The following is a 21715-nucleotide window of genomic DNA, read 5'->3' as shown; positions in this document are numbered from 1 at the left end:
ACTGTTGTGGTCCAAAATGTTTAATCGACAAGACAATGTTCAAATGGGAAGTCTTTTCAGTAGCAAAGAAACTGCAAAGTCCGTAATGAGGCTGGTTTGATCAAATCCGACGACGTGGTTTGACCTTCTTCTTCACTGGCTTGACGTCTGGAACTGATTCCACCTGAAATGAAAACCAACATAATATTTATTGACACAACAAAACAAAAAGATTTACACCGCAGTCAAGAATGAGTGAAATTCTTTATCACTGCAAACAATACCTGCTTCATTGTGTTCCTGATCAAGCTGACAGTTGTGTTCAATGACTCATCCTCCATATCTACTTTAGAAGGTTCCGGTAGTTTTGGTCCAATCAAAGGCTGCTTCTGTACGGAAACAGACTCTGAGACTTCACCAGGCTCTTCGATTTTGCGTTTCCTGTTTTCCAGGTGGGTGGTCCTCGGGACAAATCGGACTGCAGAAGCCTTTATCTTGGTCACTGAGTGTTCTGTGTCTCTGTCTCTGTTAGAGGAGGTGTGTTTGGAGCTCGGTCGTACTTGTTGTTTCGCCTCAATGATGGCATTATGTAAAGTACCCATTTTATCCTCAGTTGACGTTACTCCATGTTGATTTTTGTGTCTGGAAAAATGACGCTCTTGAGGAGGTAATGGCAGCAGAGGAAAGCCTGAATAGGAACTGACATTTGAAGCCTCCCCTGTGTTGCCTTTGTGTCTCTGGTTGAGCCAGTTTGAAGTGGTGGTTGGGGATGATGGCGTAGCTGAAGATGATGACGTGGTTTCCTCATGTATTGTCTCCCTTCGATCTGCTTCTCTGGCTGTGCAACATTAAAATTAAAAAAGAAAATCAAAAAGTTTCTTTATACCTTAAAGAAAATAAAAAATTGAGCCTGAAACGAAATACTTCCTTAACGTTTAAAGAAACCAGACAATCCGTAACATATAACATGTGAGATTCAAATAAATGAAAAGAAACAGAGTAGAGCAGGGACGATAAAACTATACAAAGATATAGAAGCATAAATGTACAGAGAAATAAAATGATCTAAACTACTAGTCTTAGTCAATAACAGTATATTTTCAACTTCATTATGTTGTATATTCTTTAAGACTCAAAATATGCTTGATGTACAAATCATACCTCTTCTCATCGCAGCTCTAATGACATAACTCTTCCGATCCTGCAGCTTCAGCCTGGTGTCCTCCACAGTCTCGTATTCTGGCACATAGCACACGTGCAGTACACCGCCATAGAAGCTCTTCTCATCCATGTGTCGTTTTGCAGCTCTGACAAATACAGATTTGGATACATTATTCATCAGATCTGGTTAATCTCTATGAGGCCTCATCGCACGCATAAAACAGTAAATGGACAATCTGTGTGCACAACAATGTGTTAAAAATAAAAACATAAAAAGCATATGTCTTAACATAATTTATACACTGCATATTGAATTCTTATGAGTCCTGCGATTTGTATATTTTAACAGCCCTGAAGATAAACAAGTAAAGGACAAAATAAGTATCTAAGGACACCTGATAATGAGTACGTCAGTCTTTCTACTCATTTGACTGCTTATGTAGCATGTTTCCCCCACTGACTCTGTTTATGGAGCATGCTGAACCAGGTAAGTGATAAACTGTACCTGGCACTCATGATTTTCTGGAACTTGACAAGGTAAACCTCCGTGAACTCTTCTGCAGGATACTCATCCAGAGGTCTGTATTCCTCCACTGTGCCATACAGAGCACACAGCTGGATTAACTCTGTCATCACACCAATGGCTGGGACCCCCTGGACCATGAGGTAACAGGACTCTAAATTGATGGTGTACACCTGGAAATACACAAGAAAAATCTGGTTCATTAGAAAGTCAATGCAACTCCTGCCACTGGGGACTCTGTTCTAGCTCTTCACTGACATAAATAGTGCCTGTAGTTTTAAAAAAAATACTGTGGTCATATTCATTTCTCCAACGGATTCATAAAGCTTGTATCGACTTTTATCCATTTTAAACCACATCCTCTTTGTCTCAAGCTTCAACTGGATCCGAAGTTATTCTCAATGCATTTCTTTTACATGATGTTCATGCTCCTTTAAGCTACAAGATTGTACAATTTTCTGCCTCTGGATCTCAGAATGCTTTGACTTACTTGATGTTATTAAAGGTAAAATAATATCTTAACCATGATTTCTGATCTTTATTATGTTTTTCATTGTATGGCTGACATACATTACATGACATACTTTTACACAAGTTTGTTTCTGCTGTTTTTGACTCTGAAACACGTCGTGTTACAAGTATGAATAAAAGGTGCTAAATAAATACATTTAGGACCGAACGCCTGGGGTTTTGTATAGAGATTACGCTGTAACAATCAGGACCGAAGGCTGAGTGTCACAGTTTGAGTTAGACTGTTTTCTCCAGCACATATTTAACATAGAGATACATTTCCCACCTTAACCGCTCTCGCTTTTCTTCCCTCTCTGTATTTTGGTCTGGAAATGCAGACTTTCTGCTGTTCGTGATGGTTATAAACATCTGGGACGCTCCAGCAGTCTGGATTGTTATTACTCGTTGTCGCCATGTTTGCGGAAGTAGTTTTTACTTCGACAGCTTTCAAAACAAGGGCTGGAAGCGTGTTTATTTTATCAATGATTATTGGTCGTGCATGTTGACTGTCTTATGTTGAAAACAAAATTGAACTCCCTTGAAGTGCTTCCGGTTGAGATGAAGCTGTCAGTGCACATCGGCTATGGTGGAGGGCTGCTGAATAAACTTTAGCTGGACAGCCCGGCTGATATTTACACAACTAATCTGACTCTCTGGTGATCATGTTCACTAATCAGGGCATTCAGCCGGTAAGTGTTGTTTTTAACAACACCAAAAACTGCTTTCTTCACCTGCCCTCCAAGCTGATATCGTATCTTTCTCTGAGTGAGGTGAGTTAGCTTCATTAATTCTGTTGTTTTCTTTTGTTGCTGGACGTTTTCATGTTGAGTCAACATCGAAAACAAATATTGATCTCTTTGGTAAAGCAAAATTCAGTGTTTTGGGTATTTCTTATCTTGTCATGTGGAGCTGAAGTTGCTGTGAATCGTTTAGAGCTCATTTCAAAATCACCAAACAACTATAGTCTTATTTCGATGAATAGTTTTCTCGTATTGAGAAGCAGAAATATATCAAGGGATGAGGTTTAAGTGACACTCGATAGGATCCATCACAATCTTAACCTTGGTGGCGTTTGGGGAAACATTCAACTGTGACGAGGCAAGGCACATTTATTTCCAGCACCATTCAAGGCAATTCACAGGGAAATAAACAAAATATATTGACACAAAGCGATTAAATAAGGCATAAACGAGAATACGATAAAAACTTTACTTTAACTGCTTGTTGAAGTCGAGGTGCTGTGTACTTCTTACCATATTAGTGTGTATTTATAACCAGACGCAAAATATTTATTTTTTTCTTGCTGTATTTGGAAACTTTCAGCCTCTCACGTGTCTGGTCGGTTTGATCTATGACCCCAGAGTCTTCCAAGTATGAAGTGTAGAGACACAGCTTTCATCTTTTTAACCAAAACACCAAATATGTCAGAAATCTGCACGTCTAGTACATCTGTTGAGTTTTCTTAAATAGCAATTCAAAGACCTTTTTTCTTTTTGAAATTAGACTATTTTCAAAACATGCCTTTGGTTATTTTAAAAGTTTTTTTTTTTTTAACATATTGATCTATATTCAAATCTTTTTAACTGTAGTCTTTTGTAGTCTTCTGCTTTTGTTGAAGAACTGTTCTGCAGTCTTTAAATAATAGCTCTTAATGTCTTTTTTTTTCTTCAAACCCTCTGTTTCAGTGTTTTGTGAATGTGATACAAAATCATGCCATGCTTTTTAAACTTTACTTTAACTACTGGTGGGTGGTTACCATTTTTCTTTTGTGGTTTCTGTAGCAGTTCTTTTGGAGTCACACTTGGGGGGGACAAAGGGCTATATTAGAATTGATGTAGGAGAAAATATACATTTGAATTGGCGTGCTGCCTTTCACAGTTAATTAGTCTTAATATGGAAAAAATCTTTAACATTTTTGTATAGTTACTTTCCTTTTCAATAATTGTTTTCTAAACCATATTTTCTTTTCTCAAATTTGACATCTTACAACAACTGAATCCTGTGAAGTGCTCTGCAATGAGCAGAATCTAAAGGTTGCTAATTGTTAAATAACTGATTTGAGTCTTTGTTTTGTCCGTTTTAGAACCAAGCCTTGGAGTTGTCGTGGGGTGTTGGAGCGCCTGTGTTTCTCAGCTGGACATTAAACAGAGGCTCCTGCGAGGACAGTCACAGAGTGGAGCTGTGTCGTCAACTGGGAGAGAAACTAGGCCTGAGCGATGGCGAGCAGGTAGATGTTCAAAGGGGAGCTGCTCTTGGTTGGACTTATGCTACCGGTCAAAGGTTTTAGAACAAACCCATCTTTCATGTTTTTATTTATTGACAATTATTCAGTTTAATTTCTGCATTCTGAAGTGAAAGCATAAAATGAATAAACAATTTGAGTTAAAAAACGTAATCATGGAATGATTTATTAATCGAAATGCATTCTAAACTTTTAACATGTCAAAGTAGCCACCTTTGGCAGATTGCTATTGCTGTAGCCATTGCTGTGGAACAGCTTTAAGTTGTTATTTCTTGTTCCCTGAAAAATGCCTTTTTGTAAAATTCTGAAATGCACATGATTTTTCAGATTTCAGTAACCACACCTTTATGCTAGTTCACCACTTATTTGTATCATTTCAAGCTATTCATTGGACTTGAACAAATTTAATTGCAATAAGTAACTGGAAAGTTTGTGGTGATTTAAAACGTTTGAGTGGTAATGTATGAGAACAGCAGGCATTGGTACTGACAAAGTGGTTGCATTGTTTCCCTCAGGGCTTTGTAAGACCTTGTCATCAGGTTTCGTCATTGCATCAGGTGTTTGTGGAGCCTCTGTCATCAGATGACTGGGAGATCTTGGTGAGCGACTCATCTTCACACAGGTCACACTTGAATCATGGTCAGCGTTGTAGTATTTCTCTTTAAACAAAGTCTCTCTTATATGACTGATACCTTTAGGAGCTCCACAGTTCAACTCTGGAAGAACAACTACTGAATCAGATCAGGGTGGTTTTCCAGGATGCTGTGTTTCCTGTCTGGGTGGACAAACACACAGCCGTCTACCTCCGGATAAGTCAGTATTAAAGAAATCATTGTTTTATAAAGGCCTCTTGCCAAATGAGCAAATGGTTGTTGTCATATCCAACAGTGACAGTGAGGAGTTCCCCCAATTTTTTTTTAACATGTAATCTGTTTGGCTTTAGTCCAACTATAAGTTATTGCTTTATTATACCAGTTTTAATCATTATAAAATACCACAACTGTGTGGTTTCAGTAAGTTATGTCTTCCTCCTTGATTGAATTAAAGCATTTCCTCCTTCATTAATTAGATGACGTTCGTTAAATCATTAGAAAGCATTCTTGCACGCTCTCTAATCTTTTGTTATCTCTTTGCAGCTTCACTCTCTCCATTTGTGTCTTATGGTCGCCTCGAGCAGTTCACAGAGCTTGTGGTTTCTCCGAAGAACCGTGCCGGAATCGGCACCCTCAGTAATTCTCCCGCGAGGTCCGACCAGCAACAGGATTTTCACAGACGGCAAAACACGGATTCTTCCTCTTCCCCCTCAGGGCCGACATCAAGAAGTAGCTCCGTCGTCTCTGCCGGCCACCAGTGGGGTGGCATAGCCGACCTGAAGAGTCTGCTCCGCCATATGATATGGGGCACGTATGACACAGTTCTCGAGCCTCCACCTGTGCCTGATATCCCCGCCCTTTTCACTGACTCCCTCTACAGAGTGTGTGGCGTGCCCCCTCACGCTCTCTGCGCGATAAGCCAAGTGGCCACCAGCGTTGTCCACCTATTTCCTTGGAATAACTGTTTGAACGACGGCGTGAATGCCGGTCAGGCTCCGGTGACATACGGCCTTCTCTCCAAAGTTGCATCTCCTGAAAAATCTAGGAAAAAAATGAAGCAGGACATGGAGGCAAAGAAGAATGTGGAAGCCACTGCCGATGGTGCTCCAGCTGAAGGAGAAGAGAGAGCGAAGGGAGAGGAAACCATGGTGGTCAGGGTGGTGTGCCACGGTACTCAGGAGCTGTCTGGCAAGGGAGAGATCTACAGTGGAAGAGTGTGGGTGAGTGCAATAGCTGAAGAGTATAATACGTTAATTGGCACTGGCCTCTGATAAATTCAGTTTTTTTTCCCTTTGTTTATTAATATGCTATAATCTTGTCTTCTCAGATCCCCCAGCCACTGGCCAGCAGGTTAAACATCCCGCCACATTCAGCAGTTAGAATTAAACCAGTGAAAACAGCCGTCAAAGTTGCATCTTCCATTCGTTTACAACCCCGAAAACCACTGGTGAGTTCTGGAGCCAACATCTGTGGTTATGATGTTTCATGTGGAAGAACCCCCGATTTCTCCCAACTTACATAAGATTTGATCTGCTGCTTTCCTCATTGCCTGTCTGATCTTTGACATTTTCCATTCAGCCTGAGGAGGATGATGAGGAGGATGATGAGGAGATCCAGATGGCTTTTCTTGGTTGGCTACACACACAGAGTCATGAACCTTTAGCCTGTCTGACAGCACGGTCTGGCACCGTCCTCCTACATGCAACTGACGGTGATTCATTTCTACACATCGGTTACAAGCTTCAGAAGTGTATTTATAAATTTGTGAAATCCACAAACTGCCACGTAATGAAAAGCACAACCAAGAGGATAAATTCAGAATGCATGCATTAAATAGATAGTTCTTTCATCTATAATAACAATATATTGATGTCTTCACTCCTGTCTTTTCTTATTTATAGCAAAGTTAGAGTTCGCTCTGACTGTGCTGAAACCAGAACCAGAAAATGATGCTGCTGACCAACTGTTTCTGCTCGCACCGACTGTTTTCAAGAAGGAAAACATAAAGGTATTGTCCTGCTTTAACTGTCAACTGCTATTTTCTACTCAACATTCTGACATGGTTGCATGAATACAGAGTATTCCATACTGAGTTTCTCTGCAAACTTTGGACGGAGCAGTCTTTTTTTTTTTTTTTTAATCTGAAGTCTCTGAGGTGTTATTTACAGTTGTCATTTGGCGCCACCTTCAGGTTGACAGGGAGCTGGTAACGCAGCCGGATTCCAAAGCTGAAGCAGAAACACTGAAACCAGAGCTTCCCTCCCTCTGTGACCTTGGGTAAGTCGTCGGCCTTTTCACTGCGTTCACTTTTAAACAAGGGTGATCATTTCATTCTATTGTTCTCACTTTATTGTCCCGCCCCCTCCTCTTTTCTCTAGCGGGGTCGATGTACTCAGTGGAATTGGGTTTGAATTTATCTCTCACAGCCTTTTGGGTAGTCCGTTCTCACAAGTGCTTGGCATCGCTGGACGGGGCCTTCGAGGTGGAGCACTTCTCATCACTGGTGCTAAGGTGTCTCTTCAGATATAAATTTTCACTGCTTCTCACATCTCGTCTATGTCCATATTTCATGAAGCATGGAAAATGTCAAAATATTGACGTTTAATATTCTGTAAGCATTTTTTATTAATTGTTTTGCTTATCCTTACAGGGTAGTGGAAAGAGCAGTTTGTCTCGAGCTCTCTGCAGAAAAGCTAGAGAAGATCTGGATGCACATGTGGAGGTGGTGGACTGCAAAAAGCTCCAAGGTAAAAAAAAAAAAAAGGAAAGAAGAAATGTATGAAAGAAAAGCTGTAATTAAACTGAATTTTAATCTTAGTAAATGTGTATTTTTTTTTCAGGCAAAAGGGCTGATGCTGTAAGAAAGATCCTGCAGAATGTTTTTGAACAGGCAGAGTGGATGCATCCCTCAGTCGTTCTGCTCGATGACCTGGATCTGTTGGCACGAGCACCGACCTCACCTGAGCATGAGCACGGCCCCGAGGCACTGCTGCACATGCACATTGCACAGAGTAAGCCGTACTGTATTTTTGTGTGCGTGGGAAAAAAAGTCTGTGACTCGGAGTATGTTGATTGATGGGATCAATAATCATTTCGAGCACCGGTGCTAAATAATTCAGACCGTTTGTGACTGCAGGTTTGAAGGATGTGGTGTATGAGGTCGTTCTTCACTCCAGCCTCGTGGGCCTGATCATCACCAGCCAGAGTGAGCACTCACTCCACTCACTGCTCACTGAGGTGCAGGGCTCACACTTTATCCAGGGATTTGTAAACATCGAGCCACCAGATCGGGTTAGCACGCGCACTCCACTTGTGCACGGAAATACACTCTGACAAAAGCCAAAAAGAAGGATAAAGACAACAGCCTGTGTTATTGTTTGCAGGACCAGAGAGCTGCCATCATGCGGCATCTGATCCTCAGGAAGTCCTGTTTCTCTGAGGAGGCTTTACAGACTCTTGACCTCGGGGCTGTTGCCAAGGAGACGGAGGGTTACACACCTCTTGATCTAGCATTGTTGTTGGAGCGTGCCACCCATGCAAACACAATGCAGAAAATAAACGGTGACAAAGGTACATAAACTTCACTGAAATGATCAAATCCAAGCTGACGCGATTTTTGGTTCTTTGTGTTTCCTGTCACCTTTATGTGATTTGAGTGTGCGCCCCCGTATCTTTCAGATGCATGTCTGACATGGAGTGACTTTGCAGAGGCTTTTAAGGGATTCACACCTCCCTCTCTGTGGGGTGTAGACCTCCACACTCCGAGTGGATTTGGGCTGGAGCGGGTGGGGGGGCTGACAGAGGTGCGACAGCAGTTGATGGACACTATCCTGCTTCCGGCGAAGGTCAGTTGACTAATTAAGCTTTCAGACTTTTTAGGTCAGATGGAAGCACCACTTTACTATGCTGGAGTGATAAAAATAATCAAATTAAAAGCATGCAGCGGCAATGTATTCATCAATTTTGAGTTAAACACTGTAATTACTATTGATTGTTACGAGGATGAGCTCATAAAAGTGTCAGCTAAAGTAGTAGTTAAGTGATGAATACAGACTGAATGAAAGTGAACAATGAGTCAATCAACTTATTTCAAGAACATTTGCAGAGATCTCAGCACTTAAATCTCGATTTGAATTACATGTTGCTCACTCTTGTTTATGCGTGTATAATCTCATTCATATTCATGCAGAAGAAGCGAATAACTGGCTTGACATGAACATATTTGCCTGATTTTAGTTGTCTTTTTTTTAAATCCGTCTTTGAACTAATCAAATCAACAGACAGCGACTGTGTCCTCTGTTACGGCGTAATTTAATCACTTGATTTAATTTTTAATACTTCTTCTTCACATGTGGCTGATAATAGCACTTAGAATTGATTAGAGGGGGAACAAATCAGGATTTCTTGGGTTGATTTGATCAGATTGTATTTTAGGATTCCTGCTGCTGCTTGTCCACAATCTGTCCTGTTGCTTTCCCAATAAGTTTGGATGGTTAACTTTTAATTTTTATGATTGCCGATCTTCTACATGAAGAATGCACAAATTAGAAAATAATCCACCTCTGCTTGATTTCAAATCTAACACAGTGCATGGAAGAGACGAGTAACTTAACACACATAATTGTCAAAGCATACTGTTCAGCAAATTGTACTGCACAGTAGTAGATTGACAATGTCTGTTAACTTGCAGTATCCCATCCTGTTTGCGAGTCTTCCTATTCGCCATCGCTCAGGAATCCTGCTGTATGGAGCTCCTGGTACTGGGAAAACACTGCTTGCCAGAGCTGTAGCCAAAGAGAGTGGTATGAACTTCATCAGCATAAAGGTAACGCAAGTAAAGACCGTACCCTTGTGGATCTGAGCGACATGTATTCCAATAAAGGTTTGTTCCTCTGCAGGGTCCTGAACTCCTCAGTAAGTACATTGGAGCCAGTGAGCAGGCAGTGCGAGATGTTTTCCAAAGGTTGGTCAAAATTGAAACTCCTCCCAACACTGCTGCCTCTCTATTATTACTCTGCTCGTTAGGTGGAATGAGTCACGTCAAATATTTAAAGTAATTATTAACCCCAATAACATGCGATCATGTCGCTGAAGTGATTTTCTTCCTTTTGATTGCTTCATCGTCTCTTTGCTGCAGGGCACAAGCTGCCAAGCCGTGCATCCTGTTCTTCGACGAGTTTGACTCTCTGGCTCCCAGGAGAGGTCACGACAGCACAGGGGTAACCGACCGTGTGGTCAACCAGCTCCTCACCCAGCTGGACGGCGTGGAGGGGCTGCAGGGTAAGCTCATGCAGACACTATTAACAGCTAACAGATTCTGTTGGGATATGTATTCGGTGGCCGAGGTGCAGCAGTCATGTTTATGTAACAGCCGTTCGAGGTTTTGTGGGCCACGGTGACTTCCAGGAGTCAGACTGGCTGTTTGGAAACCTCATGGTGACTGTAAAGCTCAAGGACGAGGTCGAGAAAATGCCTCTGTCTCAGACTAGCCCCTCAGTCACTTCCTGATATAGACCAGCAACAAATATAACATCGGACTTCAATATCTTGCAAATTTGACAACATATTTATGATGAGATCATAAACTGAAAGAAATACACGTCAGGTCTCATCTTCCTACATGTTTTATAACTTTTAGGACCACTATACTGGGTTATCCCCAGTATAAATCTGAATCTTCGTCATCTAGATTAAACCTCCTTTCTCTTCCATGTCAGAAGAAAACAAGGCAGTTTATGTTTGTATTGTATTGTATTTTTGGGGGGGAAATTTTAGTTTTATGTTAAAGGTTTCATATTTTCACTCTTAAAATGTATTTATTCAGCATTTTTTTGCTCCATATGTTTAACTTTGAATTCCCTTATTGAAGAAATGTGCTATACAAAGTTATCTTGCCTTTCTGTGGGGTTTGTTTACCCACTAAAATGACTGCACTATACAGTAAATAGAGTGAAGGGATTCATCCTTAGTCTGACATGTAAAGCAGAGCTGAGGATGTTGAGGTTTTCAGTGAACCAACTAAAACCAACCAAATGGATCAGAATCAAAATGTGCGACACCTGAAAAGTCTCTTCTGTGGAATTGTATCAGGAGATCCTTGGAGCAAATAACCAAACATTTCATAGGAAAAATCTCAATATTCAGATTTTGGAATTTTATTAATAAAGGGAGAACGCATCCTTGTTTAGTGAGAATTCCTATCAGATATTTTTATATGATAATTGAAATTAACATCTTTAATAGGTTTTAATGAAAACTAATTGCAAAATCTTCTTTGCATGTTTGTAGGTGTATATGTGCTTACAGCCACTAGTCGGCCGGACCTCATTGACCCAGCACTGCTGAGGCCTGGACGGCTGGACAAATCCCTCTACTGCCCCCCTCCCAATCAGGTCTGCTCATTGAAAACATTCCACTAACACCACCACTAATAACTAATTATAAACATGCACTTGGTTTATCTGCAGACACTGTTGATGCTGTTCCCTGACGTTGCAGGAGGCTCGTGTGGAGATCCTGAGAGCTCTGAGCTGGGGCGTCCCCCTGGCCCCCGATGTGGACCTGGAGCAGGTGGCAGCGGCGACGGAGCAATTCACCGGGGCCGACCTGAAGGCTCTCCTCTACAACGCCCAGCTGGAGGCTGTACACAACTGTTTGGGTTCCACCACACCGCATGTATGTCTACTGTACTTAACAGACAGGCGCGGTGAGCTTATTGTTATGAATTGCCCCGGGCTAATAAAACTGGGAGGCTGGGAACTGTTGGCCAGTCCATTTAAAAATTATTTATAGTTCACATCGACGCAGCCAAGCAGTTTCCGCCCCTGAAGGTCAATTCACAGAGATGTTTTATTTGCATCTCAGCATGTGTAAGTAGCTCCACTAGTAAATCCATTATCTGTCCACAATTTCAGTCAAATTATCTACAACCACGCTGACAAGACTATGTCTGAAACAGTCAAACAGCAAGAGCCACCTGAGGCAGAAATGGCTTTAACATTTTCACAAATATTTTATGGGCACCACAGATCATTCTTTGTTTCACCTTTGTCTCTGTGTTCTCTCGTGGTGATTAGGAATTGGCCTGTGGCTCAGAGAGCGACATGAGCCTGTCCTCCATGATCTTCCCAACCAACGGCAGCGGCTCAGACGAGTCGGTGGGAGAACTGGAGCAGTCGATGGTTCTGCTGGAGCACAGCGAGCTCCAAGCAGAAGACGAACAGCAGCATCCCAACCTGTGGAGGCTCTACTTTGGAAGCTCCTATGAGACAGAGTCGGGGAATTCGCCTGTTTTAGGACTGGTAAGCTCACTAGCAAGTTGTTTACATGCAACTTGTTCCATTGTCCATTCGGATATGTCCATGTGGCACATAGAGTGTTAAAATAAAAAAAGTGTTCATGGGAATGCTAGTTCAAGTTGAAATAGAAAAAGTGTATGAGAATAAATTTCTGGGTGTGATTCTTTCTCACAAGATCTGCTGGGAACCCCACATAAAACATGTGAGAGCAAAAGTAGCGCAGAGCATTGGAGTGATGGGGAAAGCAAGGCACGTTTTGAATGGGAGAGCACTGTATATTCTGTATTTCAGGCTGTAACAACTTTTTAAAGAATTAAAAAAAAAAACTGGGAGCATTTGATCGTTTTTATATTGTCTGTCAATGTGAGTGTTTCTTTCTAAATCATTGGTATTAAAATGGAAAAATGAATCTAAATTCTCTGTGTCTTCTTCCTTCACCAGAACTCGCGGTGTGTCTCTGGACCAAACTCTGGGACTCACGACTTCACTGCAGCGCCTATTGCTTACATGCCTTCCATCCAGAGGGGCTTCGAGGAGCTCAGCCCAGAGCAGCTGGAACGCCTCCAAGAAGATGTTAATACCATCAAGAAGAACCATAAAGGAATCAACGTATGTGACAACCACAGAAATTCTGCTGTAGACCTTTAACTGTTTTTCGACTGTATCCTGTACTATTATATTGTGTTTGTTTCTATAGAAAGAGACTGTCTCGCTGCATTCAGCCTCCAGTCAGCCGAGCCTGCTGCTGTGTCAGGCTCATCTAAATGCCGCCATGGCTGCAACCAGACCATCCATCAGCCAAGCGAGCTGGAAAACCTACATGAGACTGTGAGTATCGGGACGTCGAACCAGCCTACAGTCTCTGCAAGAGTCACAACAATACAAATTACGCAGGAGTGATAGATTAAACCACAGTAAAACAATCATTTGTTCTACAGAAGTCTGTTCTCAAAAATATGTCTTTAATGGCTTCGATTTATCAAGTTTATAATGAGCCGTTTAAAGTCCCACCAAGAGGAGGAATTTAGGAACTTTTGAAAAATTGGTGTCTCAAAGTTGCTGCCAAGTGGAAGCTGCAGCAGAATAGCAATCAATATAGTAATCTCTCTCTCTCTCTCTCTCTCTCTCTCTCTCTCTCTCCCTCAGTTATTCTAAGTTGCATTATTGTTGTGTGAGCTGAAGCAGAGAAATTGAACAGTCCATTATATATAATCACTAATTCTTTTCAATGTCCAATAATTGAACAATACGTAGATGCAGATGAAACCTTTGAATGAAACTGTTTTAATGAAAATAATGTGGTTGTTTTTTTTAGGTATGAAAGCTTCGGTGGTTTTGGAGAAAGGAAATCTCAACCTGTCCCTTTTAAACCGGGACAACTTGCTACTTTGGCTTGATCAAACACATCAATCGCACACGTCTGAGTACGTTTGGTTTGTACCAAATGAACATTGAATGTTTGTATAAATGATTTGAAAGTGTTTTATTGACTTGATCATCAATAACACATTTGAAGAAATTGTAATTATTGTACATATGTATAATACTAGAAAATAAATTGTCTAATTGCTATAATTTAAGACGGTTTTTGTGAAGGTTTATTGTGAGCCGCTTTTAAGAAATAATCCAAAGTCCAGAGAATATCACATTTTGTGACAATAAAATTACAGCTAGTGGCTAACGGAAGCATGTCCAAAGGAAGTAAAGGTATGACAACAGCAGACCACCTCAAAGAGATTAAAAGACCATTTAACTTTATGTCTGGTGAAGTAACAAAACTCAGGAACAGAAAGTAAAGGCACACTGACAGAAGGACAGAGAGATAACCGTGTTCGAGCAGAGAGTCGATAAACTGGAACAATACTCAAGAAGAGATGAGTTAGTTATCACCGGACACGACTCTAAACCCTGAGTTTCTGCAAATAAAGAATCAACTGGAGGAACTGAGGCGCCTGGAACAAGGGGTCGGCTTTCTGCACACTGAGACACAAACAATCAAAATTCACACAGTGACAAAGTCAGAGAAGGTCAAACCTGCTGTAATCTTAATATTCATCAGCGGAAAGTACAGACATCACTTTATAACACAAGCTAAGGTATTTGAAATGTCCCAATGTAGTGATTAATAAAAATGGGGGCATTGCTAGAAAGTAAACTAAACAAAACACACTTTAGTCTCCTGGATTTAAAATGGCATCGTCTGAATTGGAGAACAAAAGACCTTAAAGAACGTGATGAATTCAAAAGAGGATAAAGAAAGTAGATGTAACTGGTTTCATTCTTCTTCTTTCTGCACCCTTTCATTCGATAAAAAGACTTCAGTTATTATCATGCTTAAGAAACTATGAACAAATGGCTTTATTACAACTCACAACTCCATATAATTCTACGTGAGCTCTAAAGCTACTAAAACTCCCTTCACGGTGTCTTTGCCGCCGCCGAATTTCCTTCTGCTGGCTCGGTGGAGTTAAATCTTTTTCATGGCAGGCACTTTGACTTGTCACAGCAGGAAACTTCCAGTGGAAATAATGCCTTTATTGATGACTCGGTTCCATCAGATGTCCCATCAGGCACTGCAGTGAAACACCATGCACAATTGCAGAGATTAAGTGCAATGTCTTTATTAAAGACACGTTGGTGTTTCTGCTTGTGACAAAATGGGCACTGTTAAATAAAAATCTGTGTGTGTGTGTGTGTACAAAGATTTTTGCATGCATATTGACCGATGGCGTTTCACTTCACCACTTCTACACTATTTAAAGCTGTCAAGGCAGAAACTTAAGTTACACAAGAAATAATAAAAAAAAAGTCTACTTTTCAAAAAGATTGTACATTTCTTTTGGTGCAGTTTCTATTATATTAACGAATGACTTCAACTTAATGGCACCGGTGTCCTGCGGTTTCTTTATGTCAGTATCTTTTGATGGAAAGGTCACAAACAGCAGAGTTTTGCCTGAGACAGTCGTCTTCAACTTATTCCTTGGCTGCTGCAGGAAGCCGTTTTTTTTTCTATTTCCTATTGAAGCGATATGCCCGCTGTCATCCTACACACGCCGGCACTGACAGGTTCTGCTGCAGAGGTAAATATAGACGCAGAGGACTGCTTTTGGCTCGCCTTAGTCTTGTGTCAAATCCCACACAGCGCAGCATGAAAAAGAATGGCTCAGAAGGAGTCTCTCGTGTTCCTAAACAATCTTTGTCACACCGATAATGAAAAAGACATAAATGACTGAGTGGAATGCTTTTAAGATAGAGAAAAAGAAGAGAAAAGGCCTTTTAGAAAGAAGCATTGCTGCTCTGTGGTGCCGAGACAGGAGACAAAAACAGTGGGATTTCGGCGATTGATGCCTGATGCCATATTAAGTAGAGCGAGGCAGTGGGGTCGTTTTGGGAGCAAGAACAATAAAACGGGACGGGCAGTGACGACTTTCAAGATTCAGTGTGGCATGAGAGACACAGTCACTGTGGGTTTTAGTACATCATCACTTGCGTTACACTTTTACCTTCATTAAAGCCAGACACCCCTGAATGTGTGGTGAACTCAAACGTGCAGCCTGAAGGCCAGCAGGAGGATTCAACACAGCCTGCAGAGTAATACCACAAGAAATAACTCCTAGGAAGAGATCTTATAAGAACTGTATGCTGCTTTGCTAACAACAAGCCCCGGATCACCGCGGACACTAACGGCCTTCTGAACCAGAGGAAGAAGAAGAAGAAGAAGGCCTTTAAAGATGGTGATCAGCAGGAGCTTAGGCGCATACAGAAGGAGCTCGGGAGGTGAAGGAGGAATACAAAAGGCAGGTGGAGCAGAAGTTGCAGAATAACGGCATGAAAGAGGTTTTGGGACGAGATGAAAAGCATCACCGGCTGCAAGTCAAGGGCGGGAGGACCCCCACCCCCCACCCCCCCCGAAAGCTGCGTATGGTACACACACTACTGATTACTATAGTCTGGTTACTGGAATATGATTATTGTAGTCTGATTACTATAGTCTAGTTACTGGCTGAACAGACACACTGTAGAACTTCAAAATGCACTTCTGTTTCCAAACAAATGTTGTAAAACTTGGAATCAAAGTGAGCATTTCTGATATGCGTTGAATTATTATTTTTTTCACCATGTTAAAGAAAACATTTCAGAGTTGTATTTACACCGTTTTGTTTAGTCGAGACCAGTGGAGATTAAATTGGAAGGCATGCGGCGTCTTGAACTGAAATGAGTCTGACAGCCTCCTCTGGAGTAATTAAAAAGAGCAAATCCTAAACATGCTCTGAGGTGAAGTTCAGCTTGTTTATTGTCACATTTGGAAAGTCTCCTCTTCATCAGCTCATCCTCCTGCTCTTCAAAGTGATTCAAAGGCCTCAAGCTTCACTAAGATTAGATCCTGATGAACACGGGAGAGACCAAGCTTCGCGTTTGACACGTTCCCTTGCTGAGACGGCTTTCCTCCAAAATAGAACCATTTTGCTGAAAGTGAAGGCGGATGAAAGAAAGGTAGAGGACGCTGTGCTGGGGGTTGACTGAAATGTGAATATTAAAGAAGTGAGCGAGAGCAGAGAAGGCAGGTGACTGCGGGACCATTTTAGCTCCGTTAGTCTTTGTTTCTTCTTGACGGGTACATTTCCTGGCAAGCAGAAAAATGACTGCAATGTGCAAAAAAAAAAAAAAAAAAAAAGTAAGGCAAAATTACAAACACAGACATCGTTGTTCCAGAGTTCTCTGAGCTTTAATAATTAGATCACATGGGCCAACTTGAAGCGGAAAACGTTTCTATTGCAATCGTTTCACTTTTAACATGAATTCCATTCCATTTGGAGCTTTAGAAACCTCCTTCACGATAATCATCACTGTGATTTCTGATGAATTTGCCTTGATAATAGTGGACCAAAAATCAAAGTGTAAAGCTTAATTCAGGAACTGTTTGATGAAAGTGTGACACTGTTTGCTTTTCTTCTAATCTAAAGCTTCAGGGAGAACCACTATCACCAAGGTACTGGCAACTGTCATGACTGCCGGGGCCACTGAAGATTAATCTTCACTACTCGAGGGACAAATAGTGACTGAGCATATTTAACACAGAGAAGTACCAGAATTCTTCCTCTTAACTTTACGGAAACATTCATTTCTTCTGATTTCACACTGCAATTATGAAATGTTATAGGGCTCAAATGTCTGTATGATAATTTTCTTTCTTCTTACAACTCTAGAAAAACAAATTACGTATTGATTTTAAAAAGTTGGAGATAAGGCTGCATGTGGTCGGGTTATCGGTTGTCCTTGTTTACTGTCAGTACTGATATAATCCTCCATGAATCTCCATAAATCTTGCATTCAATCCTGTATCGAAAACATAAGACACACCATGAGTCTGCTCTACAAGTCAGCTCTCGTTTCCTCTTGTTACATCATGTGAACGGCCTTTGATGCTGAAACTAGAGACAAAAGAAAAGTTCCGGGTTTCACTTGGGAGTAGAGCCCCGACTTTACACTCATCCTGGCTTCAAACCTCATCATTGTGATCGTCTGATGGTGTGAATATGTGTGTATGGATGTCATCTTGGGGATTTACCAATAAATGTTGCAAAGGTTAACATATATTGCTCAAATAGAAAATCTAAATCACATTTTCTTTTATCCAAAATGCCATCGCAGTTTGGGATTTACTCACCAACTCTTTTGACAAGTGCTTTAAATAAGGCATTTAAAGGTAGATTCTACAAAAGCTAAAAGGCATTTAATTAGGGGGAAAAAAACATTTATTTATATGTAATCTATTGGGATTCCAAGAAAAAAAAAAAAGGAGCGAGAATCAATATTTATTTAGACTCAGCACCTCAAGTAGTAATCACATTGACTTAGAAATTGCCGTATCCTGCACTATTCAGTCCGCGCCGGAGGGAATTGTTGCTCCCAGATCAGGTGAATAATAATGTACAAAGTGTATGGATCGGTCCAGCAGTCAATCAGTGTAACAGAGCTGCTCTGCGGAGCCACACTGGACAAATGTCTTCAGTAACGAGAGACTGCGAGAGAGCCAGCCAAGAAAACAAGTCAATACAAATGACGAGCAGGAAAACTTAGAATAGCTCACACAGTTTTTCTCTGCCCTTTAGCAGCTATTTTGGCACCATTAGATTTGTGATTTGCTCGGCTGGGATGGCATTTTGTCGATAACACCCTTGGCGGCAGACTGAGTTGTGGCAGAACATTTGATAATAAAAGTACAGCGTTCATGTTAGTGCTGGTTTCACCCTTAATCCCATCCCGCTTTAAAGACGTTTTTGATGATGCAGTGTAAAATCTCTACAAGTTTGCAGGTTTCCTGACCTGTGTGAGAACAGAAACAGACACAAGGAATCGAAGCAGCAACAACAGCATATGAGCTATATCCCTGCTATAAAGAATTTTACAGAAGTAGTTTAAGCAAACATGTTTCTTGAGTTTGAGTTTGCTGAGATTATGAGATATTTGCAACTGGCTTATCTGCAGTCACTGTATATTTGGAGATCATTTAATTTCATTTGTTTTTCCATCTCCAGGGATGGAAAAACAATACAGTTAGATAAACCCTGAATCATCTGCCGAGTGCACTGTCAATACTTTAATGGGGACTATTTTGTTTGTGTTTGTCTGGACTGACCCTTAAACACTATCGAGTGGACGCTAACGAGTGCATGAAGCGGATGAGTCTGGATGCAGTGCCAAGCAGTCTGGGAGCGTGCTGTGTGAGCATGCGTGCCCATATAATCAGTTCCAGACTTAATCTGATTTGATCACTGTGCCCTGCTGGACGAGTACCGGAGCTGCACCCTGCTGGCTGCAGCCCTCAGGCTGCTGTCACATGCTCTGCATGGAGTCTTTGAGAACTTGGAATGAGGCCAGCCAAGTCCGATTCACTTCCTCACGGGCGCATGTGCAGGAAAAACACACCCGCATACACACAAACACACAAAATGGCAACTTTTAAGTATTGTAATTGATTTACACAGTGGTGTCGTGGTTTAGTTTGAATTGAATGGGGGTCATACAAAGTTTCATCCAGATCTTAATTAAAAAAAAACAACAACAACAAGGCAACAGAAGCATTCCACTGTCCTACAATACAAGTATGTCTTGTTGCACTTGTACCTGAAATAATAGGTTTACTTCTCAAGTGATTCTTCATCCGTCATCCATCCTCTACACCCCCTCTATCCAATTTAGGTTCGCTGGGAGCTGGAGAGACAATTTAACACACTTCTGTAGGTAAATGAGAGAAACGGTAGAAATAAGAACATCCTGGCTGCGCGGCGGCGATGCCACCCACTTCACCAACATACCAGCCAAGTGATTGATTTCACAATTTTCATTTTCTGTGCTGCAAAATTCAGACTAAGCTTATGTTAGGCTCATTTCTTTTTTCAAACTTCAGCTCACTCACTATAGTCACTAATACATGAGCTTCAATAAATCTCCCACACAATATGCACTGAAACTAGAGAATGAAAAAATAACTGCTGTAGAAAAGAACAATCCCGTATTTTACACATAATAACTCAGACTGTATGTGTGTAGGGCTGCACAGTGGTGCAGTGGGGAGTTGGGAGTATATCCTGGACCATTCTCTGTGTCGAGTTTGAATGTTTTGGGGGTTTTTGTCCTTCCAAAGTACAAAAACATACATTTGCGGTTAGTTGGCGACTCCAGCACTTGAACCCTAAATTGGATAAATGGATGTAGAAATATTAGAATTAAGTGTGATCGTGAGATCGAATATTACTTGTTCGGGTAAGAAAATGTGGTTGAAAGGTTTTGGGGTGGATTTATTCCCTTCACTGTTTATTTTGTTTAGAATATTATTACTCTCTTATATTTCAGATCAATTGTAACACAAAATTTATCTTTTTTCAGTCTTCACTTTGCCTTGACTTTCTTTGTGCCCCTCTCTATTAGTTCCCCTCTACCGGTTCTGCTAACGACTTGCTGATAGTTTCATCAGGGCCATCAGATCCAGTGAGTAATCCACTCCACACAGCACAGCACAGCACAGCACAGCACAGCACAGCACAGCACAGCACAGCACAGCACAGCACAGCACAGCACAGCACAGCACAGCACAGCACAGCACAGCACAGCACAGCACAGCACAGCACAGCCTTCCAGGATGGGGGCCATTAATGTGCGACTGTTTAAATAGCTGCACGCTGTGTGTGAGTGAGAGACAGGGTGACTTGTGTAGACAAGGGGGGACATTTCCCTCCTTCCCCATGAGACTGTGAGGCAGATGCTGCTTGGTGCTGACTTACATTCCTAATGAGCTCGAGCATCGGGATCCATTAGTGGATGAGCAGTTTACCCCAAAAGAGGGAGCTCAGTGGAGGATCCTGGGTGGTAGATAAAGCTGTGAAGCAAGAAATGGTGTCACACTCGGAGGGGTAGAGTATTGCTACGACCTGTGTGTGGGGAAATAAATATCTTGTGACACAGCCGGGCATGTAATGGGAAATCGAGGCACCAAAACCAAGGACACACAAAGTTAAACTGAGAAAAGAAATTCCAAGCGAATACAAGTGGTCTTAAATCACAAATGAAAAGAAAGAAAGACGAATCTCTCCACTCATCATGAATACTATCAGATGTTACTTTGATGGATTTGAAAACAAGTACAGTTTGGAATCCAAATACGGCGTCATTTATTTATAACGTGGAGGGATTGAGCTGTGAACCAAATTATTATTACCTTTTCAAAAAGCACTTTCTGCCCACTTCAGCATGTCATAAAGAATTAATGGGGAGATTTATGCCGGAGAACCTTTACTTTAATAAGGCAAGACATTCTTCTGTGAGGGGAAAAGACAGCCCAGAAAGAGACACAACATCAAATCCGATCTTTCTTTTTTCGGGGGGCCTGCCGACGCCACTGCCACATTTCCTGTCACTTTGGCTGCAGCTGCAGCTGAAGGAGGCTTCAGTGAGCTAAACTTGACAGGAGATGAACCTGGAGTTTATAAAGAAAGTGGAGGTGGGTTAGAAATTGTTCCTCTCTGCATGACAACTCCCACTCACCCAACCATGAGGCACGATTTTTCTCTTTGTTCCCTCAGACTGAATGATTGCAGGGGTTCATAATGGTTTCTAATGTGCTCGTGTTCAAAGACTGAAAGCCCTGAAATACTTCTAGTTATGTTTATTGAACTGATTCACTTCAATATCTGTTGGAACTAATTGTGTGAAAACCAGATGACATAGCAGGGCACAAATATACACAGGCTGCATGGTGATATGGTGGTTAAAGCTTTGTCTCACAAAGCTCCTTGGTCTGAGGCTGTCGGAGTCTCTGTGTGAAGTCTACATGTACTCCCTGTGTATGTGTGGATATTCACCAATGTGGTGGCAACCTATCAGTTGTTTTTCCCATATTTATGATTCC

General features: G+C 41.4%; 2 protein-coding genes across 2 annotated transcripts; one reads left to right on the top strand and one right to left on the bottom strand.

Moving 5' to 3' along the window:
• rbm48 (RNA binding motif protein 48) lies at window positions 1-2594 on the bottom strand. The gene is made up of 5 exons (XM_080485530.1): window positions 2460-2594; window positions 1646-1836; window positions 1141-1286; window positions 264-817; window positions 1-163 (listed from the first exon to the last, which is right to left on the bottom strand). Exons 1-5 carry the CDS (start codon window positions 2586-2588, stop codon window positions 101-103), a joined length of 1083 nt encoding a protein of 360 aa, XP_080341656.1. The 5' UTR covers window positions 2589-2594; the 3' UTR covers window positions 1-100.
• A 119-nt stretch (window positions 2595-2713) lies between these two features.
• pex1 (peroxisomal biogenesis factor 1) lies at window positions 2714-13884 on the top strand. Its single transcript, XM_080484968.1, has 24 exons — window positions 2714-2943; window positions 4257-4400; window positions 4931-5014; window positions 5114-5228; window positions 5552-6228; window positions 6336-6455; window positions 6587-6719; window positions 6910-7016; window positions 7200-7285; window positions 7387-7519; window positions 7659-7755; window positions 7849-8019; window positions 8145-8299; window positions 8392-8578; window positions 8687-8853; window positions 9699-9833; window positions 9907-9971; window positions 10146-10288; window positions 11297-11400; window positions 11507-11683; window positions 12085-12309; window positions 12748-12915; window positions 13004-13134; window positions 13622-13884. Exons 1-24 carry the CDS (start codon window positions 2836-2838, stop codon window positions 13701-13703), a joined length of 3714 nt encoding a protein of 1237 aa, XP_080341094.1. The 5' UTR covers window positions 2714-2835; the 3' UTR covers window positions 13704-13884.
• The last annotated feature ends 7831 nt before the right edge of the window (window positions 13885-21715 follow it).

Source organism: Lipophrys pholis, assembly GCF_963383615.2.
Source record: "Lipophrys pholis genome assembly, chromosome: 17".
NCBI classification, from domain to species: domain Eukaryota; kingdom Metazoa; phylum Chordata; class Actinopteri; order Blenniiformes; family Blenniidae; genus Lipophrys; species Lipophrys pholis.
Note: the sequence above shows the minus strand (reverse complement) of the source record. Positions and strands in the feature narration are given on the sequence as shown.

Coding starts and splice junctions, on each gene's coding strand:
- rbm48 (XM_080485530.1), bottom strand. CDS start 2,588: ATGGCGACAACGAGTAATAACAATCCAGACTGCTGGAGCGTCCCAGAT. Junction 1,287..1,645: donor CAGAAAATCATGAGTGCCAG/GTACAGTTTATC, acceptor TGTATTTGTCAG/AGCTGCAAAACGACACATGG. Junction 164..263: donor TCAGGAACACAATGAAGCAG/GTATTGTTTGCA, acceptor TTTTCATTTCAG/GTGGAATCAGTTCCAGACGT.
- pex1 (XM_080484968.1), top strand. CDS start 2,836: ATGTTCACTAATCAGGGCATTCAGCCGGTAAGTGTTGTTTTTAACAAC. Junction 7,756..7,848: donor GGACTGCAAAAAGCTCCAAG/GTAAAAAAAAAA, acceptor TTTTTTTTTCAG/GCAAAAGGGCTGATGCTGTA. Junction 10,289..11,296: donor CGGCGTGGAGGGGCTGCAGG/GTAAGCTCATGC, acceptor GCATGTTTGTAG/GTGTATATGTGCTTACAGCC.